The 20,375-nt window shown below is 38.8% G+C and overlaps 1 protein-coding gene across 3 annotated transcripts in view; it reads left to right on the top strand.

Moving 5' to 3' along the window:
* The window catches only part of SDK1 (sidekick cell adhesion molecule 1), a 409,863-nt gene that overhangs the window by 239,664 nt on the left and 149,824 nt on the right, over window positions 1-20,375 (top strand). For all 3 annotated transcript variants that reach the window (XM_086472872.1, XM_086472871.1, XM_086472870.1), the window contains exons 6-7: window positions 16,004-16,115; window positions 17,102-17,292. In XM_086472872.1, coding sequence (XP_086328998.1) covers window positions 16,004-16,115; window positions 17,102-17,292 — 303 coding nt within the window. The remainder of the gene's footprint in view (window positions 1-16,003; window positions 16,116-17,101; window positions 17,293-20,375) is intronic.

The following is a 20,375-nucleotide window of genomic DNA, read 5'->3' as shown; positions in this document are numbered from 1 at the left end:
GGTGCAAGCATACCTACAACATAGCTCAGGCAAGAACCGAGGTCCTGAGCTTGAATGCAGCTCCTCTGTCAATGGGTGGAGGACCTGGAGGAGATTTCTCATGGCTCTTTCTCACACAGCGCTCTGAAGGCAGTTGTTTTCCCAGCAGCCTTATCCAAGGTTATACAGCTGCACCATATCAGAGCTGACCTTGACCACAGGCAGAGACACTCAGGGGGGAGGAAAAGGCTGCAGAAACTTCTGGTGCACTCCAGGCCCCAACTCTGACCTTTTGGTGGCACTGGCCCGTGTTCCAGCTGGGGATGATACTCCTCCAGCTGCTCTGTGGAAGTAAATGGCAGCCAGGAGTTGATTTTGAGTGTATGACACTGACTGTGTCTTTGTTCACAGGAAAATTGGGAAGGCAAAGAGATGCTGCTCGTTTGCATCTTGGAAGGACTTGGTTCAGAGGCTTGAGAAGAGCAGTCTCTCCTGCCCTGGGCTCCTTTGCTGGCTCACTCGTAGGGCAGGGCAGGCAGTGAGTCCAAGTGCTCACAAGCAGCAGTGTTACACACTGAGTGCATGTTCTGCAATGTTTCAGAATGGTTTTCATTTGGGCTTTTTTATTTTTAAATATGTTGAATATATACGTTTGATCTCGTTGAAAAAGTACAAAAGAAAGATATGGCAGAAAATTACTGCAGAGACTGAGGAGCAGGAAAACAGTTTTTTAGCACTAGAATGTAACCTGCTGTTTGAATGGCCTTAGCATATGTTATGATCTAGGGTTTAGACATTAATTTGTAATGCTTGTAATAGCTAAAGCTCAGTTAAATTGGTGTGATGACATGTGCCAGCATCTGTGGGCAGCTTGAAACAATAATTCTGAGAAATGCAAATTGCCTGTTTTATTCTCATATTGGTATTGCCTATGATAAAACCTGGGAGAATACACTGTCTTTTTTTTCCCCTATCCTGTCTGCTGTTGGCCAGAGATACTGTGAATAACTGTCCAGCATTGTACAAAAATTTGCAGCAGAATTTAATTTAGACTGCCATATCACGTTAACAAATCTTTCAGCTGAGAAGTGACCTGCAAAGGAAGCGTGAGAAGGGGACAGCTTCAGAGCTTGCAAGATCCCCATGGATATTGCGTACAGCATCTTCTTCCAGCTGGAGTTTGGAAAGAGTATAGCTTAAAATGTTAAAAGGTCATAATAAACAGGTCAGACTTTTACCTGCTGTAGCGTCATTTTGGTAATGTTTGTCCTTGCTTCATTTTCACCCCACGTAAAATGCAGATAATTGTTCCTACATCTTCTGTAGAGGTCTCTAGTGTGCTAGTAGAAGCAGTTACTATTTTTCAAGAGCACTTTCTACTTCTTACACTTTCCAGTGGTAATAAATTGTACTTTTTAATGGTAGGAGTAAAGGTTTTGTGCAGAATTAAATCAGCTTTTTTAAATGTTTCACTTTCCCTCTTTGCTGGGTTTTAGATTTTCTGCATTTATATGCATAGAGAGAAATCAGCAACAACAGAAAAGTTGTTGGCGTTTAAAAAATGTTTGTTTTAAGGCATTTTTGGTGACTCCAGTTCTCCTATACAAGGTACTTAACAGATCGGCTTGCAAGATGCTACTTTTTCTTATTGTCTTTTGCATTGGCTATTGCTATGAATCACTATGTGTGTGATTCGCTGTAAAATATACAATTTTGTGTCCACCCTGACTGTGTTAAGGGAAGGTTCAACCATTTACCACTTTCAAAGACAGCTTTGAGTAGTTTAAAATGATTTCCAGAAGATTCTTAATGTCTATCACAAATTTGCACATTTTGATCCTGCCCATGGTTACAAACCTAAACATTGTGACCAGCCAAAAAATGGGAAATGCAGAGAAACACTTTAAGTTCCACATTTCCAGAGCTTTGGGTAGACATTGAAGTTGAAGCTTGAAAATGTTTTGATTTATGTTATTTAAAAAACCCCAACAAACCCACACAATCCACAAACACCACTACCACCACCACCCCGGCCCCCAATCCACAACAAACCCCCACCCTCAATTTGTGCATCATTGCTTGCTGGATTGAGGCTAAGTGGTGAGCAAAGAGAGTGTAAACCCAAGGTAATTTCCACGTTGTGTGAAGTAAATTGCTTTATTAAATGTAGGAAGTCCTCAGTAGATACGTCTAAAATCCCCGCCTTGTATATATACACCACATAAGAGCACGGGGCAGCTGTCTACAGAGCCCCAGAACACTGCGGGTTATGTAGCTTGGACACGGTACTGGTACCAGTAACAGTACTGCCCACTTTAGATTGGGCAGCGCAGTCTTGCCTGTTTTCTCTTCCAAGTACTGAGTTCTAGGGTGCAGTAAATGCTTGAGTGTGAAGAGCTTTATTTGTGAGTTATGGTGGGCTCTGTTACAAAGCTGCATTAAAGCATTTTGCTGAAATACCAAGTAATCCTTTTCTTTTTCAAAAGCGTCGAGTGAAAATGCATTGATTTTTATTTTCCTTCAGCAACTTCAATAGCTCAAGATTATTACTATTTTTAAGAGTGATAGAGAAATGTCAAAAATGCTTCAGTTGTACTTTTATTTTTATATATCACCAGACTTTGGTTTTTTTCAGGTTTTTTTTTTGTTTGGGGTTACAGGCTTTGGAGGCAGTAGGAGGGGGAGATTATGGTTTATTTCGAAAAGCTGCTTGTATCTTGAGTTTTCTCAGAGATTTTGTGATTCGGTAGATAATAGATGTTATTGTCTTAAATTTGGTCTACGCTGTAAAAACCTTTGGCCCCTGAATAGCCGAATAGTCTGGCACACCTTAATCTTTATAATTACTCTTGAAAGAAAGGATGGGAGAGGAGATATATCAATTATGTGACACTCCGTAGGGTATTTTCAGTAGCCAGTAGAGAGGCCAGCACTAACTTTTGATATTACATGTGATTTATTCATTTAGTATTTTGTTTCACTGAAGATAGGTGTGGATGCAGTGAGAGCTGGGCAGAAGACACGAAGCAGAACGAGGCAAAACTATCTCAGTGTTGTAGGCTCATGGGCGTCTCCTATAGAATTCAGGTTCCAGGTGCAACCTACAGCCAGCTCTTCCCATCCTGGCTTCCAGTTTTGTTTTAGCTGCTTAGTATAATTTTAATCCACATCTAAATGCATTTTATGTGTGTTTATAAGTGAAGTGATTCACCTTTCCTCATTCTGCATAAGTAGTCTTAGGCGATTGTATGAGAGAAAGCAAGTGACAGTGTTTTGTTGTCAAGTGGACCCTGCAACATTTTCTTACTGCTTTAGTTGCTCTGATGTTTGGTAGTTCTGCATTAACAGCCCATTACTATCCAGATAGCAGAATCATATTGTTAACTGTTATTTTCGGGTCAAATCCGAATAAAATGGATTGATTAAATCTATACAATGTTGTGTTCTGCCTAATCACACATTGCCAATTAATTTCAAACTGCTAACCCAAGGACATTTTGGAAAGCGACAGCACGTTTCTAAACCTAGGGGTGAATTTATTTCTTTTTAAAACAAAACAAACGAGTTGTCACTTGTATCGCAACAACATGTAAACTCATGTCTCAGACAATGGTACAATTCTTAATGTACCGTTTTCTCATTTTATCTTTGATTTCTTCCCCCTAATTTTCCTTATTAACTGTAATTCTGTTGTGACACCCTAGTGTCATATTATGATAGAAATTTCAAATAAGAAGCAGCACAAAATGCAAAGTTTTGGATGAGCTGGGAGACAGGAGCACCCTGTGAAAATGAGCTTCTGTTTTTCACCATCAAAGCGCTGGGTCCTTGTCATAAGCAGGAGAGGCTATTTACCATCCATACAGCTGAAAACATTGACCCAGCCCTTTGCTGAGAGAGGAAGAAGTCAATGCAAGATCGAAAAGACATCATACTCTTAAACTCCTCTCTTATCTGCGAGCCGCAGATAGGAAATCGTAAGTATATTAATGCAAACAGCATTTGTACCAGCCAAGTAAGGTACGACTAACAATTTATTTTTAACAACGCTGACACTACCCGTACTGCAGAAATACTAACAAAGAGTCTTGAGTAATAACTTCCCCTTAGATTTCTTTTTACAGTACTTGCAGCATTCTCTGAGCATGCATTTATGTACTGTGTATAAATAGGCAGATACAAAAACCTATTCCATCTTCCAGAGAAGAGAGACGCTGGTTTATTCTCACTTCAGAAAATTAAATGCTTATCCATCTGTGGAATTATTTTTGAATGAATAAGTTTGTAGACTTTCTTTTGCTGGGTGATTGTTTGCTCTTTTGGAACATTCTTTGCTTTCACAGTTGTTTTGTTCTTGCTAGAGAGGAAATACAGCAATGTGTATTTTTCTCCCTGCTGAGGTCTGAGGCAACCTTATATTATAAAATAACCAAAGATTGATAATAACAAAGGCTGCAAAGTGAAAGCCGCACTTTATTTAGAAGAAAATCTGTGCTATAAAGAGGAAGAAAAAGCCTTTCTTTTGATAGAAAAATAGTTTTTTGGATTCTGAGCTCTGCTATGTCAGTGGATTTGCCCAACTTTTTTGTTTTACAGTACTTTAAATATATAATTGAAATTTTATTTGCTTCTGAATCTCTGTGACCTGAACAACTCTACTTTTATTAAGGATTGTATCCCTTTATAGAAGAAAGTGGATGATATGGTCAGGGGGATGGAGAACTTTAGACCATATGGAGTGGACCTGAGGCCCCTGATAACCTATTTCTCAAAATATTATTTTGACAAGTCATTCCATATGTTTGGTTGAGTTAGCTGTTGGAAGAAGGCTGTGGGGTATCTTGTTTTTCAGATCTGCTCTCTTTATGTAAAGACTTGGAAATAGCAGACCTTTGGGACCAAGGTAGCAATCTGGATCCCAAAACATGTTTCTCATATATATATAAATAGAATGCAGCAAGAGCTGACCTTGAGCTTAAAATGCTGCTCAATGAATGCATCTTGATTTGAATAGTAGTTCAGCAACAAAGAAAAAACCTGCCTATTTAGTTCAATGTTATAAATATCTGTAGAAGTGCTCTCCTTTAAGCCTTCATAAATTGTTCTGTGCCTGTAGCGCCTAGGATCTGAGGACAGGTTTTTAAATTTGGTAGTTCTTTTTTTTTTTTTTTCCTTTTAAAGTTTGAATGATGTTTATATGTAGTGAATTTTAATCCCTGTTCTTAGAGTGGATTTTCTGGAGAAAGCTTTGATCAACACCTTACTTACCCAGCAACTGCAAAAATGTACTTACATGGCTTTAACTGAGTGTCTCTTAAGTACACTGTTTAGATAATGGTGCCTGATTTGGTGGCCCATACGCATTTACTGGCACCAAATGTCTGTGACACAAAAGCCTTTCCTTTCATTGTGAAGGACAGACCAACTGCGGATCACTTTCAGATTTGTCTTTTGCTTATTCTTAGTGAGGGCAGGTTTAAATTCTTTTCTCTAATCTTTCAGAAAGATCAGAGATTTTTAAACAAGCAGCCAGGTACAGTAGATATCCAGGCCTAAGGAAATCTCTAAAATCCAATAAGACTTATTATTTTCGTGTATTTGCTACGTATCTAATAGCATTCTCCTGAATCTAAGTTGATGCTAGAAAACGGCAACTCTTTTTAACCTTGGAGCCTAACTGAAATTTAGTATTAATTTTACTTTTATCAGGACTGTTTGTCAGATGATCAGTATATATGTGCAAGTGTTTACTTCCAGTGTGCTGCACCACAATATCAGATTCACTTAAAAAATGCTACAAAGAAATAGATCTTAGAAACTCACGTATGATCAATTGTATGTGTTTGTTTTATGCTCTACAGAGCGTATTTAATCTTAAATCTTCCCTGTGAAAATGGTGTTTCAATTATTGTTGTCATAAAATAAATTCTTGAAGGCATTTCTTAAATAATTTCCCCCCAAAGTCACTGTAGATGCTTTTCTTTATTTAAGTCCAGTGATGAATGTTGAGAATAGATGAGAACATCCTTTTTTCCTCTTGTCTTTTCTTCTTTTTTCTCTTTTTTTTTTTTTTTTTTTTTTTTTTTGTTGCCTCCGTTTAATTTCTAAGTAGAGGAGCATTTAAACTTATTACAAGTAGGAGAAGCAGCAACTAGATTGTCAGTTGTATGATTTTGTTTGTGCCAAAGTAAGGAGTTAAGAAATGCATTTATAAAAAAAAAAAAAAAAAAAGCCACATATGAAGGTACATTTGAAAATAGAGGGCAACATTTAATTGTCTCCCATTTCTCTTTCTTTCCTGTTGCTTGACCGTAAACCAGAACCTGCTGGTGAGAATTGCAGTATGTGAAATAACAGTGGTTCTCTGATTCCTGTAACGCAGCCACATCCCCAGCTCAGATTTGCTTCTTCATTTCTTCGCTCAGCTCTTGTCTCACCACTGAATTTTGCATTTCTAGACATTATGATTAACTGACAGTTCTAGTTTATTTAACATGCAATTACTGCTGTGTGGTTTATTAACTTAATTTACTTTTATTAAGAAAGCAAGTGGTAAATATCCAGATAGGTGAAGCGCCAAGGCTTTAAGATGTTAAAAGTTCATTTTCGTCCTCAGGAGAAAATGACTCTTGCTGTCTGCTGCAGAAACCCATGCAACCGCTGCCAGATGCCTCAAAGCTGTTTCCTCCTCCTAAATGCATGCATGCTGATATTTAAAAGGGTGCTTCTCTTATGCACTAAGGTGCATTGTAAAAATATACACCCTCTTAACCCATCAGAGGAAATGATTTTTATTTTAAAATCTTTTTAAGCATAAGCATGTTTTGGATTATCTGCTAAAGACCCAAAGGTTTTGGATGCTGGCTGCAGAGGTGCCACTCACCCTGCCGGCTGCCAGCAGCGGGCTGCTGGACCTCTTCACTCTCACATTGCTTTGAAGATGACTCTGAGGCTAATAGATTCCATTGATAGGCCATGGATATTTTTTTTTCACCCCTTTTAACTGCTGTTGAATAAGATTACACACTCTATCCACTTATATAGCTGATATTAAAGCTACCTGGTGAATTGAAAAGCCACCTGAGTGTTCCATACCTAGAATAGCTTGAGGCTATATATTTTTTCCTGTTAAAACCTCTAATGATGTGCTGGATGATAAGTTTCTAGACAGAAAGAAACCCCTCACTGTGCACGGGGGAAGGTCAGGTCAGTGCAGAGACTGAACTTCCAAATTGCTTTTTTTGCACAAGGAGTTGTGAGAAAGGAATTTCAGAGTGTTGGAGCCGAAATTTGGTCTTTTTTTGAATTTAGCTGCTGAATCATCACAGGGAGCTGTGTAACTAAGCAGTGGCTTAGTTTCCTTAAAACCACGTGGGACAAGACTAGAAATTTATTTCTGAAGTAGTCCTAAAATACAAAGAGGATTTGTAGGTCTCAGGTAGTAGAGAAGAGGAGGAACAAGTCTGTTTTGTGGAGGACTTGCCCCCAAACAGCAATTTCTGGGTCACCTCCATTTCCTGGCCTGTAGAAAAAGGGCAAAATCAGGAAAAAAAAAAAAAAAATGCAGATCTCCCATGCCTGTCCCAGTCTGTGGAGCAGAACTGCTGAAAGACAAGCTGGAGAGAGTGTTTCACCATGAACCATCCCATCAGCAGTTGCTGTCCTTGGGCACTGCAGTTGCACCACCAGTATGTGGCTGTGCTTTACAGAAACACATTTTCTGTTTGTAAATCAACTGTATTTAGGCCTCTGTGTCTCATTATGCCCAGGAATAGATCCTAAAAACTCTCTACGAGGTTTTAGAAGCTCCTCAACCTGTATTTTAGGCTCTGTTTTATCTAATAAAATAAATAAAGCTCTTCTTTGTTGTAGTATCTACACACAAAAGGGTATAAGTCTTCTTGTGGATAGAGTCGAGTTCTCTATTAATCTTTCCCTAGGGCTAAAACTAACAGCTCTTGCAGTGTGCATGAAAGTCCTTACAAAGGGGAAAAAAGCTGTTACAAACGTGGCAGTTATTTGTTTAAACATGTGGAAACATTTAGAGGCTGAGGCTAGCTTTACCCTCACTCCTTTTGTTTGTATATATTTCAGTGAATCCTTTCAAACTTGTCAGACAAGAAAAGTTTGGCTTCTTTAGCTAAGTAAAATTAAGACTGTGAAGGAGTATGTTTTCTATAAATAATTTAGGATGTAAACATCACAAAGGGAGAAAATAGCTATTTAAGCTAAAGGACAGCCTTGGCAGAAGAACAAATGGGGTACATTGGCCATGAATGCATTTAATCTGGAAACTAGGAGTATTTTTAACAGGTTGAAGAACAAAGCTCTAAGAAGATTTCCAACCAAAAAGTGACACTAAAAGACCTCGATATTTTTGCCATAGGTCCCAATATATTCAGAAATGGGATTGTGTGATGGGATGTCAGAGAGACAGGGAACTAGACTGACCTCTGCTCCAAACACAGCTAGCAGGAAACTCCATTACATATAAAATATCTTCTTGCCAACGTTTTGCGTAATTAATATATTTTTTTGATTTTTAGATAATCATAGAATGGTTTGGGTTGGAAGGGACCTTGAAGACCATCTAGTCCAACCCCCCTGCCATGGGCAGGGACACCTTCCACCAGACCAGGTTGCTCCCAGCCCCATCCAGCCTGGCCTTGAGCACTGCCAGGGAGGGGCAGCCACAGGTTCTCTGGGCAGCCTGTGCCAGGGCCTCATCGCCCTCACAGCAAAGAACTTCTTCGTAATATCTGATCTAAGTCTACCCCCTTTCAGTTTGAAACGCTTACCCCTCATCCTGTCACTTCCCTCCCTGATCAAGAGTCCCTCCCCACCTTTCCTGCAGCCCCCTTTAGGTACTGGAAGGCCGCTATAAGGTCTCCCTGGAGCTGAATCGCCCCAGTTCTCTCAGCCTGTCCTCCCAGGGTGGGTGCTCCAGCTCCCTGAGCATCTTCATGGCCTCCTCTGGACCCTTCTAGCAGGTCTGTGTCTGTCTTTTGCTGGGGACCCAGAGCTGGATGCAGCACTGTAGGGGGGGTCTCACCAGAGTAGAGTAGAGGGGGACAACCACCTCCCTTGACCTGCTGGCCACGCTTTTTTTCTCCTTTAAGGCTCTGTTTCTGTAATGTTATATATTTGCTTAAATTAGAAATGTGAGTTTTTTCACTCTTTTCAGAATGACCAGCAGGTACCTGAAGTTAAGTGCATTTTGAACTGTGTGCAGAATTGCAAGCTTGACCGGGTAAATCACACATTTTGTAGGTTAATTTTATTTTTCAAAGTTAAATGCATCCGAAGTGCTGTTGTAACATACGCAGCCTGTCACACAGGCCCGTAAGAGGTGGATAGAAAAGGAAGGAGTGAAGGTTTTCAGGCACTGTTTTACAACACGGGTGATTCAGCCAAGATTAATTTATGCAAGGCTTCCTCAACAGTTGATGAAATCTTTTGTAATTGCTTCTCTTTACCATATCCCCCCTCGTACACTGGGTGTTTAATTTGTGATCTACTTGCTGTACTTTCTTCTGTTTTTTTGTTTTGTTTTTTTTTTTTTATTCAGCGCCTTTTTTTTTTTTTTTTAATTTTACTTGCAGTGTAGATGAATTATGTGTTTGATCTGATGTGGACAAAGCTTAGTCACACTGACAAGAGAATATAACTGACCTATATCATTCCTTTGTTTTGCTTGCATTGTGTTTTGTAAACCTTTTTCATATCTGGTGTTTTATCCATATGTTGCGATGGCTGATGTCTGGATCAGGATCAGGACAGGACTGTGCATGTAAGAATTCATTTGCTGTGTTTGATTCAAACTGCTAGGCTATTTTCCCTACAAATTTGATCCACAAAGCTAAGTTTTTATGTTGTTTCTTATTTACCTTTTGAGTCTAGAGCCTAGTTTTCAAAGGTTCAAGATCAGAAGTTGCGTTAATACATACATATTTGAGGAGTCTTAAGATACACCTTGGGTACTGAAAAGTCGTAATTCTTCATACATCAAATCTGTGCCATTAGATTGCTAATTATTTTCTAAATATATAAGTACATACTTTTGAATCAAAAAACTCACCATCTGGAGTTTTAGTGTTACTCATCAAACTAAAAAAATGTGACCAAGAATCCTCACAGGAAAGACTCTGTTATTTTTCTTCATGTCTAGAAATCTGAGCAGAGACCTGCACAGCACACAGCAGTGCACAGCAGTGTCACATATTTCTCTTTTCTTGAAAATGAATACAGTCCTTGCTAGACTAAAAGTGAAAAAATGGAAAGGTAACTTTTATTATCTTAACACTCTTTTATTGAGTAACGTGTTAATAGACACTCTAATAAGTAGGAAACAAATAGACGAGCCGTGTTTTAGGATAGAGTTTTATAATTGACAAATACACTTTTTTTCATTATTTGCATAATGCTTCTCTCTTGTGCCCGCAGGCGGTTGCCAGCATTTGCTAGTCAGTTGATCAGACTCCAATTCCTGTTGTACATCTTTTATTGCAAAGGGGAAGGGAAATTATTGTATTATTGATCAGGATCCAATTCCTCTTGTGTATCTTGTACTGGAAAGGGAAAGGGACATTAATCCATTATGGGCTGATAATCCAAACCATCTGCAGGCTATACCTGGAAAAAGTGAAATGTATTCCATTAGATAGTTTGTATTTGTAAGGTCTTTTTTTTTTTTTTTTTTCTTCCCCCTTGAGCAATCTTGAGATGCCGTGTGATTGTCATTTCTCCTCTTTTCTCATATTCCGTGTTTCACAGGCAGAGATTGCACATTCTTGATGCCATAATGTTGAACTATTTATGTGTAATATTTTTGCTGTTTGTATTGGACTCTCCTTATCTCCTATTCTGCTTTTTTCTAATATAGGTATCCATAATTTGGTAACATGGAGCTTTGCATGTATCCTGCATAGTAATTGCGAAGGAATTTCTTCGTACTGTGCAAGTCTGAAAGTCTGTAGGAAGTTTATGGTGAAGTTTTTCTAATCTTTTCCTCCCAAGGTAACTTATAAATGGTTTTGAAGTTCTGTTGTAGTATTCAATTTCTCCATTAGCTTGAGGGTAGTGTACTGGTGAGCTTTTCTGTGAAGCGATTTTCTTCTGTAGACAAGTCTCACAATATGAAGTAAATCCATTTTTGGATATTGATTCCTGTGGGATTCCTTCTTCACTGAAAACAGTACACTGAGAAGTAACTGCAGTAGAAACTAACACTAAGGGCAGGAATGAGTAGCAGTCAACATCACATTCCAGGCTCTACCCCCTACTAAGTAAACGAGGGTGATCTGGGTGATTATTTAGGCAATACTCCCTTCTTCTGCTCGTGGTCACCTTGTTTGTATTAAGTGTCTTCAGCAGGTTGGGACATATAAGCAAGCTTCAAAAATAAGACTTGTCATTTTTCTCAAGTCTGAACTCAAGCTATTACTTCTTTTCAAGAGATAAACACTTTCTCTCACCTTCTACTAAGGCTGGTTTGCCCCGTGTCTCTCCGAGATGAATTTGAGCGTCCATTGAAGTAATACTTAATATTCTGCACTGCAAACACAGATACAGATAAACTTCATATGCCATAATGCAAAATCTGGGAAAGAACATAATGATTATACATTTCTGAAGGGGAAAGCACCTTTTGCATCTGCAGTCATATGGCCTGAGTGCGATTTCATCTGTGTTGGGAAAAATAAGCACCCAAGTGGCTTTGATAAAAAGTCTGTGATCTTTATAAACTATAAATTATAATATTTAAAATTCCCTGTACCTTATATGACAGTATATGTAGAGAGATAAAAGCACTGTCTTTTCGGAGATGATAGGAGAGTCTACATAATTATTGTATTTAAATAAGAGATTAAAAATTCTACAGCTCATCAGTATTATAAAAATATCAGTGTTATAGACCACTTGGGACAGGTTTCATTCTTAGTCAGACAGGAGGAGGGAAGGGGGAAGTTCAGTGTGATCCAAGATCGGCATTGTGCAGTCATACACAGCCACTGGTGATAAAACCAAACAGACCGTGCAAGAGGTGTCCGCTCTCTCTCTTCCCTCAATATATCTCTGCTTTGGCCAGGATTGACAGATTCTTGAATTCCACAGCCTGGAGAAGTGTTTATGTTTAGAGGGACAGAAAAATGCCAGATCTCTTTTCCGTTTTCTCTTTCTCTCAATTTTTTTCTTTTTTGGACTTTGTTTTATCTTTTTTAAAAGAAGTCTAGTATGGAAAAAATAATATTGATGCTAATTTACCTTAAGATTTTGGGTTGTAAATGGCAGCAGTTCACCAACTGTTTCATGAGCAGCTGGGGATGGGAACCACTGAAACAGCTCCAAGATAAGCTCCCTCCACTCGTGAGTCAGAATCTTTGGTGTTACGATAGTCAAGCCTCAAAGATCGGTTGGGACTGGTCCTGAAGGTACTTCGGTTACTAGGCCCTAGTAGATACCAGTAACAATTAAGGCAGTGTCTAATGAGAAGGTTTAGAAGCAAAGGGAAGATTGAAAGTACTATGAGTGTTGTGGCTGAAATAGATACCATGTGAAATAAAGCAGAGCATGCTCTATTTTGAAGAAAAGTCCCTGTTTCCAATAGGACTCTTGCCTGTGGCAGTCCTTCCATCCAGTCATCTATTAAGGACTAGAACTGGATTAAGAGGACATCCCTTAAGTATTCTTCAGTGCCGTTCAGCCTTGTCTCTGCAGCTTCCTACAAGTACCCCGCAGCTTTACTACGTCTAATAGCGAGGCATCCCTTGGCCACGGTTCTGGGGTCAGTGTTTTTCCCTAATGTTGCTTTGCTTTCTCAGCTGAGGGGCAGGATTCAGAAAGCAGACAGAAAGGAAACAAGATCTTTTCTTTCAGAAAAGCTAGAATATGGATGGGAATGGTGATCCTCTATTAGCAAATTCGTCTCACCACGTCTGTGTTCCTGTATGCATTTGTGTTGCTCTCCCATTTAATTGTCTTTAATAAATATTTCCTACTAATGGATGTGAATCGGAGAAAGTGGAACTCAATCATTGAAGTAAAAGATACGTGGGAAATAGAGCAGTTCTTAAATAATGTGAAACATCTGTAGGGGACCATGGGATGGCAGGGAGGGGAAACGGCCAGTGACAAATGCAGAGAAGCTGCCTGAAGGAGGGGAGGCAGGGAGGAAGAGGTGATGAAATCTGGAAGGAAATAGTGGAGACCTAGAAAACTGGGACTAGAAAAAGTCTGATGAAGTAAAAAAGGAACAGTGAAGAAGAGAAAAACACTCAATTCTTTTCTAGAAAGTATTTTCAAAGAAAATGTGTGTTTACCAACAATGACATTCTGCATTGTCTTTTAGTGTAGCACCAGTCAAGTAAAATCATGTCAGTGCAGTGCATTAGGAGGTAGGAGAGGGATGGAGTGGCTTTATTGACAGGTGTGATAAGAAACTTGGAAAGTCTGGGTAGTTTCTCATTATGTGATTGTTTGAAATAGCTCTCTACCTTCCACAGCCCGACTGAAGTCTGATCTGCTGTGTCACATTATCAAAACAAAATCACAGTGTTACTCCTTATCTAGATTTGGAGCCTGGATACTCTGATAATCCAGCCTGCGCATTTCTTACAAAAGCATGAAGTTCTGAAAAGATGGGGTGGACACACAGATCCCACATTACAGCCCTATTGAGATTTTTGCTGTGAAGTAAAACTAAATCCCTCCTTTGATATTTTGAGCAGCCACAAAACAAAGCTGGAAACTACGACCTGCAAAGGGAGCCACGGGAATGTCCCTGTTGAGTTTTATTTGGCAGGATTGGGGTTGGAGTGAATTATGGCAAATGGCTGGTTTCTTTGTGCTGCAAAGGGAAACTTAAATTGTCTTTGAGTATGGAGCAGGAACATGCATGAAGTTTGTGTAGTGTTCAGATAATACTTTGAAACATTGTTGTTTTCTATATGCGCTTGTCACCTCTGCAGCTGACCTTTGTAGGGGCATTACTTAGAATCCAAGTGCTGACCATTTTGATGAGCCCTCTGTATCACGTTGGTATTCGTTCACTTGCTTAAAATCTTTAATAGATTTGTTTCAGGGATGGCGCAAAATGAAAATAAGCACATACTTTGTTTAGACTGTTGTTACGGTCTGTAAGTCCAAGAAATCTTGTTTTCCTGGTTGCAGGCAGAGTAACGGGCACTTCTCTTTGCCCTGCTTATCTGCTCACTGCACAAAGAGCCGCTCACATATGGCGAACTGCTAGCAGTTACAGCAAAGCTGGCTTCTCTTCTTTGGCTGGTTTTAGTGGGGTTGAGCCACTCTTCAGGGGACCTGATAAGTCAACCAAGTGGTTTTCCTCTTTTCCAGATGGACATAAGAAATGTTTACTGCCAGAATAGTAACTTGTTTGTTGGTCTTTTAGCATCTACTGTTGTAAACCTTCATCTTGTGCAGAAGTAGTGGTGAACAGTAATGCTCAGGTTATTTCTTCTCATCAGTAACAAGCTACTAATCTGATTGTCACTTGCTTTCTATCTTTTCAATTACTATCTGGAAAATTCCTGCCATGAATACCTATAAGACCACCATGGAAATCATCTTACAAAATAGATTTGCTACCTGATAGCATCATATTTCCAGAGATGTGGTTGAGCAAAAGTAAAATCTACTAAAAGCTTGTTTTTTGAGATCCCATGTGAGTTGCTTATAGATGCTGTGTCAGGTCAACTGAGCATAGTTATGGGAAGAAATAAATATGTGCTTACTGCTTCCTTAAGTACTATTCTTGGATGCTTGAATTTATTCAGATGTGTGAGTGGTATTCTTAAAATTTTAAAATTATACCCCATGCTTTCATCTCCTGTAGTATATTATTTGCTGTCAATTACAAAAACATCAAAAGGTAAAAATTTTGTCATTCAGTAACTCAGAAATCTGCTAACCTTGTGAACATTCTGAGCCCCATTACCAAAACTTTCGTTTCTCCAACAACTGAAATTGAATGTCAAATGACTTTTGGCACGCCAGGTACAAGATAGGTAAAGAATCTTCTATCAGTTTTCTAGACTTCAGGGTATTATCTTAAAAGAGAACGTCAGGGTTCATACCTTGCATTTGCCAGTTTCCCACATTCTGCTTAATGGGCATGGGTTAGCCTGCTTTGCAGAAAACGTTTGATGAACTGGCTTGCTTTTCCATCAGTTTAGTTTTCTTTTCATTACTTTTCGCTATAATTTGTTTATTGGATTCTGTATCTTTAGAAAATTTTATTACTCTGTTATTCAAGCTAAAAAATAGCTAATTTTTCTTTCCCAAATGAGTTGCTTGAAGCAAAGTACCTATGAATACATGGGTATTTTAATTCACTTAGTAAATGTATACAGAGAAAATTTACAAGCAGCCTTTTTACCATTTTTTAAGTGTCTGCTGACTGTTGCATAAGCTAAATTATTTACAGTATGATGCCTCACAAAAGAGTAGCAGATTTGGGTTATTTACTTTCCTGATAAGAAAAGGGGATTGAAGTTGCTGTGATATGCTGCTTTGTTAATTTTATATTTGTTCCCTAGTGTGTAAAATCTTTTTAAAGAACTAACATGAGTATTGGCAGACTCTTTTGAAATGGTGTGGAAGTGGTAAGATTAAACAAAACATGAAAAGGTCTTAAAAATATAAGTCAGCAAGTGTTTGATAAAAATAAAAGTGCTTTACAATAGAAAACCTTTAGGATGCTTAATTTATTTGCTCTCTATTTGAGAAGGGCCCCTGCACTCCATCTGGGAGTAGTTCTTGCGGGTTATGTGTTTTGAATGATACCAAGCTGGGTATATTGAAACAGTGTGTTTGTACAGCATAATGAAAGCCATCGAAAATGGTCATGCTGAAGATCTCCCCTTAATGAGGAGATTAAAATCCGTGATGAGGTTGAAGAGTGAAATTTGCAGCTGTGTTGCTTGACAAGATCCCGTGCCTGAAACGTGTCGCTCCTCGCCGTTTGCAGTTGTACAGAGTCTTCACAAGGTTCTTTCCGCCCACGCAGGTGCCATGGACCCGTCTGACACCGTGGCTCCCGTCATTGTCATCCCTCCTCAGAATACCAGCGTTGTAGCAGGGAGCAGCGAAATCACGCTGGAGTGTGTGGCCAATGCAAGGTATTGTAAAAGCCGCAGCGGGGCTATAAGGAACGAATTTTAATGCACTCTCCTTTACTGAGAAGGACACCAGAAGTTATTTTCATTTTTTTATTAATTTAACGACTGAAGCAGAATGCTTGCTCTTCAAAGTAACCTTATGCATAATCTTGTTTGTCCAACATTACTGAATTAAACATATTGATTTTTCTGGCCAAATAAAGATATAGGCAGAGTTCCTTTCTCACCTGTTACTCACACAGTAAGGGAGAGAAGTACAGAGTTGTTCAATCAGCAGACATTATCTTAAGGACAAAGTTACGCGTTAGGGGTTAATAATATTTCAGCTGCATTGCCTATTGACGTGAAAGGTGATATTGTTGAACAGTCTGTGCTTCCTGGTAAATAAATTAGCAAGGATCTCCTATGAAGTGATTTATTACAGACACGCTCATTTTGCAGTGATCATTGCTCAACTCTACATAATGTGCCATAATATAGGGTTCACAGCATTCCTCCTATGTTTCCAACTAGCTGGCCGTGAATAGCGTTGTATTCCAGCAGAAGTGAATAGTTGAGGTCCTCAGATGATAAGGAGACCAGCGGATTTACTTTCCCTTCTGAGGGCAGAGATGTTCTTGATATGATTAATACTGTTTTAGTAATTGAGTTATAATGAAAGCACTTCCCATGCAGCTGAGTCCCATAGCAGTATTTACTCCTTTTGCTTAGCGAAATCAAATTATTAGCACTTAAGTCCTATTGCTGTATCAGTTAGGTGTACTTGCATAATGCCACTTGAGTAGTCTGTTGTCTCGATGTGAGGAAGCTATATATGCATTTACTTCTTAGTAGCTAATGTCAGGGATAGGGGAAGACAGAGAAGTCTTATAATCTGAATGTAACTGCGGACAAGATTATTCTGTAATAATTAATAAATATTCTGTAATTCTTATTGTCATAGCGCCTTTTTTTTTTTTTTTTTTTTTTTTTTTTAACCTTGGCAGACCTCTTGAGAGACTAAGCATGACCTGGAAGAGAAACGGAGTAAAAATAACCAGTGGCATTAGCAGTTTCGGGAGACGACTCACTGTCACCAACCCAACCTCTGCTGATGCGGGGATGTACCTCTGTGAAGCGAAATTGAGAGACAGCACAGAGGAACCAGCAAGAGCGAAAGCCTTCCTTTCTATACTGGGTAATTCTCAAGGCAATGTGTTTTTTAGTAAAACAGGCTGTGAACCAAGGTATAATAGGAAATAAAATTGATATCTTAATATTTCATTGACCTTAGATTTGAGAACAGAACAAAGGAGGTGAAGGAGGGCTATCTTCCAAATTAATTCAGCTGCTCTTCCCCATGAATATAAATTCATCAAATGGATTTTTTTTAAACACTGATGTGATTCTGAATCCCCTGTGAAACTATACATTTAATCAGAAGTTGGGGAAATACAGCAGTAAAACCCTTGTTGGGCAGCTCCCACATCTTGGCTTTTAGATGCATTAAATCCTGATTAACTCCCAACTTGCTTACATCTAGTTCTAATATATCAAGTGCCTCTATTTCCGAAAGAAGCCTTTCAGGAGCACTTCTGCACGTTGTCTGCTGCAAGTGCCAGTCAGGGGGCCAAGGACATTCCTGAGCACACAGGCAGGCAGATGTCATTACTGAGGTAACAAAAGGCAGAAGGAAATACCATTAAAATCGGTGCTACACGCTAGAACTTTGACTCCGAGGGAAACTTTGGATTTAATTCTTTTAAAGGGAGACTGGTGCCGTTTCACTGCCTGTTTTCACCATCACCTCTGTGTTGGAGTTTTGCCGTGGCAAGGAGGTTGTCATTTGGAAATGGTAGTTACCATGCAAGTCATATCCTGATATAATAACGCAAATTAGTGCACTGCACACAGTGTAGAATTTTTTAGGACTTTTGGAATAAAAGAGACATTTTAGAACAGAGACATTTAGATGGTTTAGGCCAGAGCTGATTGTGTAAAGCCTAGCTTTTATGTAATAGTCCTAGTAATAACTGTGCAAGTGTCCTGGAGGGGTTATTGCTCTGGCAATGATGCAAGTTGATCAGAATTCATGCACATGCGTTTCTGTAGTGCATTGCAGAGGGAATTCAGCACGCGGTTCTCTACACTCTTCTAGCCTTTTGAAAATACAATTTTAGAGACTGCTGTGTGGTCTGTATTCTACTAAAGCAATTTATAGTAGCTCATGCTAAATGAGAAAATAGCTCTTCTCTCTACAAAGCTGTGTTCCAGGGTCATTTGTAGCACTGTGTCTCTATTATATTTATTACCTACTGAATGAAGTTTGGTTCCAGTCTTTTTCTTTGTACTCTCCTTCTTAGAATTATTACCTCACAGCTTCCCTTCCCTTTAAGGAGCAGAGACTGAATTCACTTATTTATGGTTTTTGTTAAACTCATCCTTATTCATAAGATTTTATTGTAACTAGTTTAACTTTGCTGCTATGCTGTCAGATCCAGTCTAATGCAATACTTCAAGCAGCCTCTCAGTTAGTGTAAAAGATTTTTAAATACAGTTATAATAAAACTGAGAAACAATCATTGGGGAATCATATTAAACTAGCAGTGCTGCCTTTCTTTAGTAGCTTATCTGCTGTCTTTATTTTAAATGTTTTATTTATTTCTTATCCAGTTTTAGGGGGCTGTCAGGGTATGAAGTTATGAAAAGGCCTGTAGATAAGAACAAGCAGATGAAAGAAAGCAGAAACAAATTGGTTACCAATTACTTTTATTTCCTTCTGATGGAACAAGACACTTCAGTTGCAGGTGTTTACTCAATGTGTCAGCAAAGCCTGATAGATTTCTTTATTTATGAGTTTCTTGAGCTGCAGGATGGATCTCTAATTCTAAACAGGAAGCCAAATCAAAGGATTAGTAGTTAATGCATAACTTTATTCAGCCTTAGTATTCTTGGATGGATCTAGCCGTGGTTTTATTAGTCAAGGGATGGGTTCTAGAGGAAAGTGCAGACAAAATTCAAACCTAGGGATTTTTGCAGTATATCCCTCATAGTGTATTGGAGTAGTACTTACAGAGAATGAAGCATGCTTGTCCATTTGCATGCATAAAATATTTGTACTGTGTACATGTTTATAGTGACCTGATAATGAGCTGTACTTCTCGGGAAAATAACACAGCGTGGACTTAATAAGGGGTCTTGACCAACAGAAAAAGGAGATCATGTTGATAGGTTTGTTTTCAAAATGATTGGGATAAATCACAGACCCTCAATAGTATGGTAACGAGAGCTTTTGTGGATCAGTAGAGAAAAGTATTTTGCTTTTAACAGGTAGAATAGGGGTAGTGACAAAAAGATGCATCAAAGATATCACAACTACTGCGTTAACTGAACTTTGTTACAAATATATCAGTCCTTGCCTTTCTCAGCTAAGGGAAGTCACACAATTTGATCATGGGCTCAGACGGTGACGAGCTTTATTAGAAGGCAGTGGAACTTAGTCCAAATGCATATACTCAGCTCAAATTATTATTTGTGATCTACGATATGATCTGTGAAGTTTTCCCTGAATATTTCTGAAAGTACATCTCGGTTTGTAACTTAAAATCACAGTAATACTTGAAAAATCTTACTCTCTACTATAGTAAAGCAGTACTGCATAAGCAAGAAGAAAATCCCCTAGTCTTGTGCTGCACTGCAATTTTCTTCTGAATGTGGCAAAGAGCTTTCTGACATCTTCATATTGTTCCAGTAAAGATAAACTGAGGTGGTTCCAAACCTTGGTTTTATTAGCTGCAGTTGTTATAAATTTTTAAAGGGTAGCATGTTCCTCAGTTGGCAGAGTAACAGTTTGGGAAAGATTTGTTGCAGATTAGATAAGAGCACATTTGTTTTATCACTAACAGTTTGAAGATTAAGTAATTTAAAGAGTCTTCTCATGAACAAACCAATTTGAAAACTGAGCTGATCTTAAATTCTTTTGCTCCAACTCTGCAAGCTCTGTTAGAAAAAAATTGCAATAGTCATTTTTAAGTTATTGTTCTACGGGAAATTATGAATTTTAGGAGCTTAAAAAAATGAGGAATGAAACCCTTCCACTACATGAAATCCATACTGCTCTTTAGATTAGGTGCAGTCACAAAGTAAAACCTGAGCAAAAGGAGGAGAAAAACAATCAGAAAGAATGGCCTGGTTTGATGTGGAGTTGCACAGAGCTGAGTGTTAAAACCCTGTTGGCCTGTCCAAAGGAATAGGGTGGAATAAAGCAGAATCACTGTAGAG

The sequence above is a fragment of the Leptosomus discolor genome, chromosome 14 (assembly GCF_034619465.1).
Source record: "Leptosomus discolor isolate bLepDis1 chromosome 14, bLepDis1.hap2, whole genome shotgun sequence".
Lineage (NCBI taxonomy): Eukaryota > Metazoa > Chordata > Aves > Leptosomiformes > Leptosomidae > Leptosomus > Leptosomus discolor.
Note: the sequence above shows the minus strand (reverse complement) of the source record. Positions and strands in the feature narration are given on the sequence as shown.